This window comes from Myotis myotis, unplaced genomic scaffold (assembly GCF_014108235.1).
Source record: "Myotis myotis isolate mMyoMyo1 unplaced genomic scaffold, mMyoMyo1.p scaffold_m19_p_16, whole genome shotgun sequence".
NCBI classification, from domain to species: domain Eukaryota; kingdom Metazoa; phylum Chordata; class Mammalia; order Chiroptera; family Vespertilionidae; genus Myotis; species Myotis myotis.
In genome coordinates this window covers 1,210,998-1,219,654 of record NW_023416320.1, presented here as the reverse complement: position 1 = coordinate 1,219,654, position 8,657 = coordinate 1,210,998, and the positions used below count along the sequence as shown (strand labels likewise).

The 8,657-nt window shown below is 59.5% G+C and overlaps 1 protein-coding gene across 1 annotated transcript in view; it reads right to left on the bottom strand.

Annotated features, from left to right (window-relative positions):
- Window positions 1–2,397: 2,397 nt before the first annotated feature.
- KCNK9 (potassium two pore domain channel subfamily K member 9) overlaps window positions 2,398–8,657 on the bottom strand; it is a 35,420-nt gene continuing 29,160 nt past the window's right edge. Inside the window, exon 2 of the mRNA XM_036337601.1 lies at window positions 2,398–3,427. Coding sequence (XP_036193494.1) covers window positions 2,586–3,427 — 842 coding nt within the window. The 3' untranslated portion in view covers window positions 2,398–2,585. The remainder of the gene's footprint in view (window positions 3,428–8,657) is intronic.

The window sequence follows — 8,657 nt, the reverse complement described above, 5'->3', positions numbered from 1 at the left end:
GGAATTTGCAAAATAGAAATTTGGGGGGGGGACATCATGGTAATAGATGTCTTCTTCTTTTTTTGTTGCCTCTACCAAGGTGAGGTCGAGAAAGAACCCCAGGAAATGGACTTCTGCCCAGGGCTCTGGTTCTCGTGAGGAGGCCATTGTTGGTGGTGACACTGTTCCCGCTCCCTCTCCCCAGCTCCCAGGACCGGCCAAGTCAAATGACTCTGGGTTCTCTTTTTTTGGTGGCTCAACCTTCAAGTGTGGCCGCTGACCGAACATCCAGGCCGAGTCCTGATGGGCCCATGCACACACACACACACACACACACACACACACACACCCAGGGCCACGCTGACCCAGATTTTCAGGAGAAATGCTACCTCCTGCCCACAGCCGCCAGCACAGCTCAGAGGCTCTGCGAACGGGAGTGGACGGCCTTGCCCTGCGGCCCCTGCAGCCGGCGCTCTCTCCCGGGAGCGGGGAGGGAAGGTCAAAAAGAGCAACTGTCTCTACTCTGCAAGGCTTTAGAGCCCTAACGGTTTTTAAAAAAATCTTAGACACAAAAGAATAGAGACAGACCCTGGAGACAGATCTGTCCCCTTAGGCCCAGAGCGTCTGAGATCCTTCCCAGGTCCTGTGCCCTGCACAAGGGGCCGTGTTTAACAGGGATGGAACATGGATGTGACATGGATGTAGCATGGAGTGCGTGCCTGTTCAGAGGGGTCTTGTGTGCTGGGTGTCAGTGCTATGGGCCAAAGGCTTGGACTGGCGGCATTTGGTTCCTTTCAGAAACCGTGTCGTTTCCTCTTCCCAGGATCCCGCCGGGGCTCCCGGCACCTACCGCGCAATCCAGCCAAAGCCCATTTGCGCCCAGAGCCGAAGGAGCAGGAGGCGGTGACTGTGGGAATGGCAGGGCTGGCGTGGCTGTCCTTGGAAGGGCCTCCAGGGGCCATCGGCGCCTAGCTGTCCTCTGAGGTCGCCCCCTAGTGAGAGTGGGAGGAATTTCCCCTCTCGGAAAAGTTGTCCCCTGAGATTGATGAGCCCCCAGCAGGCCAAGACGCGGCTCCCTGCCTCTCCGCCTTCCTGAGACCAACACGAATGCCCCCGTATTTACAATCAGACGCAGTTAGAGACAGGCTTTCCTGGAGTACATATACATAGAGAGAGGTTTGTTAACGAGGAATGCCCTGTCTTTTTGTTCTTAATTAGGAAAAGAACCCACATTGACCTACTGATACCCACTCACACCCACGCACCCCACACTGTGACCCTCACTCATTCAGGTGGCTGCTGCACCAATGGCCATGCCCACCACCATCAGAGAAATAAGAGGGAAGTAGTGGTCTACCCTCCCAGCTCCCGGATTATCCGGACGCTTCCAGTCGCATGGTAAACTGTTAGAACTGGAGATGATAAAACTAAACATGTCTGTAATAAAGTAATAGTACTATTGGCTTCGGATGGTCCCACCGATAGCTTTTCCTTGTGTTGAGAATGCATACCAGTTTAACAGAGTACATGCTTTAAAAAAATGTTTTTAACTGGCAAGCTAAAATGATCCATGTCGCCTTGCCCACCCCACCCGCCCCCTAGAAATAAGTTAATATAATTTAGAACCTAGCATTTTAAAAGTATGGGCATGACGCATCGGGGAGAAAGGCTGCTCGCGGAACATGCTCGACTTGGCAAGATGATAAATCAAAATCTCGTGGGTTTTGTTTTCCTGGGTTGTTTGGAAGCAGCCAGAAGCAGGCTATTAACAAAACTGTAGGATGGAGAAAAGAAATGAATACCTGTGCTTTCCTCCACGTCGCATGGCGCCCGCTCATGCACACGCACACGCACACACACACAGCCACAGAGGCACACACACACAGGCACACACACACCTACACACAGCCACCCACTCCCTGGAGAGGGAAGAGGCGCCAGTCAGGGATGCCCTGGGGGTGGGCGCTAAGGCTCCGCCTGGCGTGCAGCTCTGGGCTGGGTATCGTCTCAGCTGTGTCCCGTGGTCTCAGTGTCACACTGTCCGGGGGAGGCCACCCCGCGAGGGGCCGGCCGGGGGGAGATGTAAGGCATGTGTCGCTGGTGAGGAAGGAGGAGGAAGAAGAACCCCATGCTTCATGCTCAGATGCGCGTTTCAGAGGAGGCCTGGGCGGGCTCCGTCCGGCTGGAAAGGGGGCCAAGAGAGGAAACCAAGAAGGAAGGACAGGAAGGAATGACGGTGACAGGACACCTCTGACGGAGAAAGGGTAATAAATAAACAAGCGAGGAAAGACGTGGGGCCCGGCTGGCATGGCTCCGGGGCTGAGAGTTAACCTATGACCCAGGAGGTCAGGGTTCGATTCCCGGTCAGGGCACAGGCCCCCACAGGGTTGCGGGCTCCATCCCCAGTGGGGGGGCGTGCAGGAGGCAGCCAATCCATGCTTCTCTCTCATCATGGATGTTTCCATCTCTCTCTCCCTCTCCCTTCCTCTCTGAAATCAGTAAAAATAAAAATAAAAAGTTAACAAAAAGCAAGACGAGTGGGGCCAATGGAACGTGACGTGACAGGTGACGGTTTCTGCCGCGGCCCTCCCCGCCCCCGCCCGCCCCTAGATGGACCTCCGCCGGCGCATGAGCCTGTGCACGTCCGTGAAGCTGTGCAGCCCCGGCGAGACGGAGCTGATGGGCGACGGGAAGAGGCTGTTCTTCAGTGTGCTCGGGGAGATCTCCTCGATCTTGTAGGAGACGGAGTGGAAGTACTGCGGGCCGAGCTGGGCGCCGAAGGAGTTCTGGTGTCCCGTGGGGCGGCCCCCCGCGCGGCCCTGTGGCCGGTAGCAGGAGCAGGAGCACACGGACTGCAGGTCCCCGTCCGCCTTGCAGCGCGCCCGGCCCCGCAGCGCCTCCTCGGGCGCGTGGATGGCCGTGCTGTTCCGGGCCCCGGCCAGCGACGCCCGCTCCTCGGCGTCCCTCCGCTCGTCCTCGCTGTTCATGGTCAGGAACCGGAGGACCACCAGGTTGAGGAAGGCCCCGATGACCGTCAGCCCCACCAGGATGTACATGAAGCTGAAGGCCACGTACAGCGGCTTCTTCTGCAGGGCGCCCTTCGTCTGCAGCGCCACGTAGTCCCCAAAGCCGATGGTGGTGAGCGTGATGAAGCAGTAGTAGTAGGCGTGGAAGAAGCTCCAGTCCTCGCACTGCGAGAAGGCGGCCGCGCCGATGCACAGCGTCCCCATGCAGGAGAAGAAGCCCACCGTCACCATGTTCTCCATGGACACGTCGGTGTTGCGCATCCCGCAGCACTTCTTGATGCGCTTCAGCAGGTAGCGCACGAAGGTGTTCATCCGCTCGCCCAGGCTCTGGAACATGACCAGCGTCAGCGGGATGCCCAGCACCGCGTAGAACATGCAGAAGGCCTTGCCCGCGTCCGTGCCGGGGGCCGCGTGCCCGTAACCTGGAAGGGGAGAGAGCACAGGGAGAGCCAGTGACCGGAGGGCCCGTGAGGTTGGACGGGGAGGGGAGTCAGGCTTGGGGGCATTTCAATGGGGAGGGGCTGGAGAGTTTCCCTGGGAGGTTGGGATGGGGGGGGGGGGGGCGGGGGGACAGGGGGGGTTAGGGTTAGAGAGGAAGAGAGACAACCAATGCAGACAAGTAGGGGGGACCTGGGTGGTTTCCTTGGGATGAGTTTGGAATCTGCCCAGAAGGGAGGGGAGAGGAGAGTGGGAGGAATCGGTGGAGAAATGTCCTTTGAAGCCTGGGGGTGGGGGGAGGTGGTGATCTGTAGCATTTCCGTTGGGAGAGGAAGAAGAGTTTGGGAGCCATTTCACGGTTCTTCTTAGAGCAACACAAAATTTTTAAAAAAAGAAAAACAGCCCATTTGCTACAAAGAAAACTGCAAAGGCACCAAGCCCGACGAAGAAGACCAAACATGCCCCCCGTGGGCCAGCACAGACGGTGAACGGCCAGCACGGACAGTGGCCAGCCAAGGACGCTGCACGTTGCAGGCCAGCTCGGTGCTCACTCCTGTCGCCGCCGCCTCTTTATTAAAGGGAGAGCCAATGGAAGATGTGCCAGTGGAAAGCACCCAATCTGAAGAGCAGAGAGGAACGCAGATAAAAATAAACACGCAAAGCTTCCGACAGTTGAGGGCAATCACGCAAGGCTTCGTAGAAGGGAAATCGAGACCAAGACCAGAAAGTCAGGATCGAGCCAAATTTGGTAACGGACACAAGTGTACAGATTCCAGAAGCTGCGCGAACCCCACGCAGGATAAACACGAAGAAAGCCACACGTCTGAGTGAAACTGCCGAAAACCAAAGACAGAACATCTTGAAAGCAGCCAGAGAGAGACAATGTGTCACATACAGGGACGCAGCTGTGTGAGTTCTGCTTACTTCCCATCCTAAACAGTGGAGGCCAGGAAACAGTGGAATCGCACCTTCAAAGAGCTTTCTGAAAAAGGCTGCTAACCCAGAATTGTCTATGCAGAGAAAATATCCTTTAAGAATGAAGGCAAAATACATTTTCAGATTAAGGAGAATTTGCTAACAGCCAATCTGCATGGCATGACTTCCAAAGGAAGTTCTGCCCTCACTGGTGTGGCTCAGTGGACAGAGCGTCGGCCCGTGGACTGAAAGGTCCCGGGTTCGATTCCAGTCAAGGGCACATGCCTGGGTTGCAGGTTCAATCCCCAGTGTGGGGCGTGCAGGAGGCAGCCAATCAATGATTCTCTCTCATCATTGATGTTTCTATCTCTCTCCTCCCTCTCCCTTCCTCTCTGAAATCAATAAAAATATATTTTAAAAATAAAGGAAGTTCTTCTGCCTGGAAGGAAAAGATGCCAGATGGAGCCTTTGGGTTCAGGAGCATGAAACACCTGGGTAAGCACGGGGGTTTATATTGCTCACGGGATCTGCCGAGACTGCGCCGAGAGCCACGTGCACATCCGACATTCACAGGCACCTGCCTGGAACACGGAGGCAGCCCGGGTCCCTCCCGCAGAGCCCGGGGGCTCACTGGAGCTGCGTGAACGAGGCGCAGGTGGAGTAGAGCCGCGACGCGTGCACGGGACATGGAGGCACCGGACACACACAGCCTCCTTCCGCTGCCTCTGGCCAGACCCTCCTGAGCTGCTGCGATGCCCCCTCGGGCGGCGAGCCCCCGGCTGTGAACTCCCACTGGGGCTGCTGCACGTTTGTGGACATGACTACCCTGGCACCCGGCCAGCGGGTGTGAGTCCTGAGTCCCACAGGGACCCTGCCCGGTCTTCCCTCCCCAGGCCTCCCCATCTTCTGCCAGTTTCACTGCAGCCTGGCTCCCCGCTCCGCAAGTGGAAGCAGCTGGAAGGCCAGGTGCAGGTGTGGGTGGCAGGTAGGGCAGAAGCTGGCCAGGAGTCCAACAGGCACCAATCGCATTAAGGGGTGACTCAGGGTGGCGCTGGGGAGGGAGGTGGGAGGAGAGCTGCCCCAGCCCCCAGGCTTCCTGGCCGGCTCCCACTTCAGCCTGCGGTCAGCCCCCGGCTCGCCCTTCCCCCAGGAGGAGGGGGTCCGGAAGGGAGGCAGCTGAGGGCTTTGGGAAGCGCCGTACCTGCAGGCGGTTCCCAGTGCAGAGCCGGCTCCACACGTTCCGGGAACTACCTCCCAGGCACCTGGCAGCTGTGTTGTTGCTGGTCCTGGGGTTCGCCCCCTCCGCTCCCCTCCCCTCCCCCCGCCCCATCGGGCCCTTTCAGATTCCGGAGGAGCAGAGCGACACGCGATTATTAAGACTCAGGTGTGCCCGGCCAGCGCGGCTCAGTGGTTGGGCATCGACCTATGAACCAGGAGGTTACAGTTCGATTCCCGGTCAGGGCGCATGCCCAGGTTGTGGGCTCGATCCCCAGCAGGAGGCGTGCAGGAGGCAGCGATCCATGATGCGCTCTCACCATTGATGTTTCTCTCTCTCTCCCTCTCCCTTCCTCTCTCTGAAATCAATAAAAATACATTTTTTTTTAAAAAGAGAGTCGGGTGAAGGTGACCACGCGCTCCTGCATTCGCTCTTTCATCTGAAACGGGTGCCCGGTTCGGCCGCCCTGGCCCGCGTCCCCTCCTGCCATAGGACGCCCCTGAGCTCCGCGCCCCAGCACCAGGGCCTGGGCTCCGCGCCCTCCGGGCAGCTGCCTCCTGCGGCTCTGACTGGGCCGCCAGCCCAGCCCTGAGCCACTGGGCTGTGGGCTTTCCTGCGGGAGCTAAAGGGACCCGGAGTGCGATGGCCGGCGCCCTGAGTCAGCCAGCACCCCGAGGAGGGCCCCCCACAGGGAGCACGTCCTGAGGTGGGGACGTTCCACCCCGTGTCTGAGCCCCCCGAGCCAGCCCCTCGCAGGCTTCCGGATGGTCTCCCACGGAATCTTCTGGCTTCAGCCAGTGTTTGGATTGCACTTGATGAAGGCTCAGCCTGCCCTACGCCTCGGCGTGACGACGAAGAATGAGCAGCCGTCTGTGTGGGTAACAGAGCACTGCGCAGCGCAAACACCCTGCACCCAACTCGGTCTCTCACAGGAGCCACCCTGGCCTGTCCGCGGGGCGAGGGGACCCCGCAGGTGCGGGGAGCAGGGTGTGGGCAGACGGAGGCCGGGGCTGGGGGGTTGGGGGGGCGGGGCAGGCAACCTGATTTCAAAAGAGAAGCTGGGAATGTGGAGTTTTGAAAATGTGGGATCTAATTGGTGTCTAATTAAACATTTTTACATGTGGCACAGGCCAAACAAAACAAGACAAAACAGACCATCTGTTTGTCTCAAGCAGAGGCATCCTGAAATGGCAGGAAGGGAAAGGAGAGAACAGGAGGGGCTGGAGGGAAGGAAGGGGTGCAGCAGCGTGGGGCTCCCCACCACCCAGCCCCCTTTCGCCTTCCCTCCGTCACTGAACCCACAGTTGGTTCCATTTCACAGATGCACAAACCAAGGCAACAAGAGGTGACATGACCCGCTGACCGCCTCCCCCAGCAGCGGAGGTCCTCCTGCCCACCCCCCCAAAACCGAGGAGGGCCACGCTCAGGGGGCAGGGCCGTTCTGGGTAGACTGAGGCCCCTTCCCACAATCCCCGACGGGAACTCCACCCACAGGATGTGTGAGCCCATCTCACAGGGGAGAGCACGCCCAGGGGGGCAGGGCCGTTCTGGGTAGACTGAGGCCCCTTCCCACAATCCCCGACGGGAACTCCACCCACAGGATGTGTGAGCCCATCTCACAGGGGAGAACGCTGAGGCTCCAGCCCTCGGCCCTGCGTGCAGCCACCGGAGGGTGCAGATGCCGGCAGGAGTGTGGGGAAGAGCCTGGCCCAGGGCCTCCCTGCTGAGCCCTCTGAGCAGCAGGTGGGGGTGGAGGGCCAGCCCATTTCCTCCTCCGGGAGCTGGTGAAGGGCCCCATCTCTCACGGCTGCCGGCTGCTGGGGCTCTAAGGAGGCATCCACCAGGGTCAGCTCTCCCTGAGTGAGACAGCCAGCAGGCGCTGGGCATCCAGACACAGCCCTTCCCAGCACCACCCCCCCGCCCCCCATCAACCTCTGAGGCTGGGAACCACGGAAGCATGGAGCCATGCCCTTGGAAATCCTCCATCCACCAAATAAACTTGCTTTGCTGAGGCTCATCCGTGTGGCCAATAAAGAGTTGAATGGGCGGAAATGATGGTTCGAGCCCACAGGCCCGCTGGCTCAAGCGCCTCCTGCCAGGGGAGCCGGGGACGGGAGATGCAAGGGCGCCCTCTGGCGGGAGCTCGGGGGACTGCGGACACACCGGGGCTGCCGCAGCACCGCCCACAGCCCACCCTTCCCCTGGGACCGCATCCAACCAGGGGAAGAGCCATTCATCCTTCCCGGAGACAACGTGCTAAGTGGCAAGTTCCCCCCAGAAGTCAGCATCCATCCACGGCCGCCCTGGCCAAATACCCCCATAACAACAACAAGATGGTGGTGGTGGTGGTGGTGGCCGCAAACAGTCGTGAGGGACGAGCTACAATGCTGGGCTCCGGGGGTCACTTACTCCCAGGGGGGAGGGACGCCCTGTGCGTGGTGAGCGCTGTTACCTCCGTGGCCTGGATGAGAAACGGGGCAAACTATGGTCTCTGTGGGCCCCACGGGAGACTCCTTGGGCTCCAGCTCTGTCCCTGCTGTCCGCCCGCCTGGGGGCCCTGCAGCCGAGGTTTGTGGGGGACCCTGACGGAAGCCTGTGTCTCCTCTGGTCTCCACCACCACCCCCCATAAATCCCCCTCTCTCTTCCTCTCTTTCCTTCCCTCCACTCATGGTGCATGCCCCGCAAAAGAAACTACAAGGAAATGTGGGGAAGCACATCTGAGTCGGAAAATGAAGTCCGTGGAATTATGTAAGACCTGGCTGACTGCTGAGAAGTGTGCAGAATGAGGAGCCTTAAGTCCAGCTTCGCAGCAGGGCCCACTCAGGCACAATGGATCCTTCTGGTAACAGAGGTGCAGCCAAGTATTAAAACACGGCTTTCTTCCTGTTTGCCGTGGAGGGTCCCCCTTAGGGCTCATCACCGTGGAGGCGCGAGAGGGAGAAGGCGGGATTCACACTGGAGACCCGAGGGGGGACAGAGAGCCCTGGCCGTCGGCTCCCCCCGCCCCTGCCCTGGTCTGCCAGTTGCCCAGCTCTGCTCAGACCTCTCCTACCTCCACAGGGCAGAGTCCTGCCCTCACTCT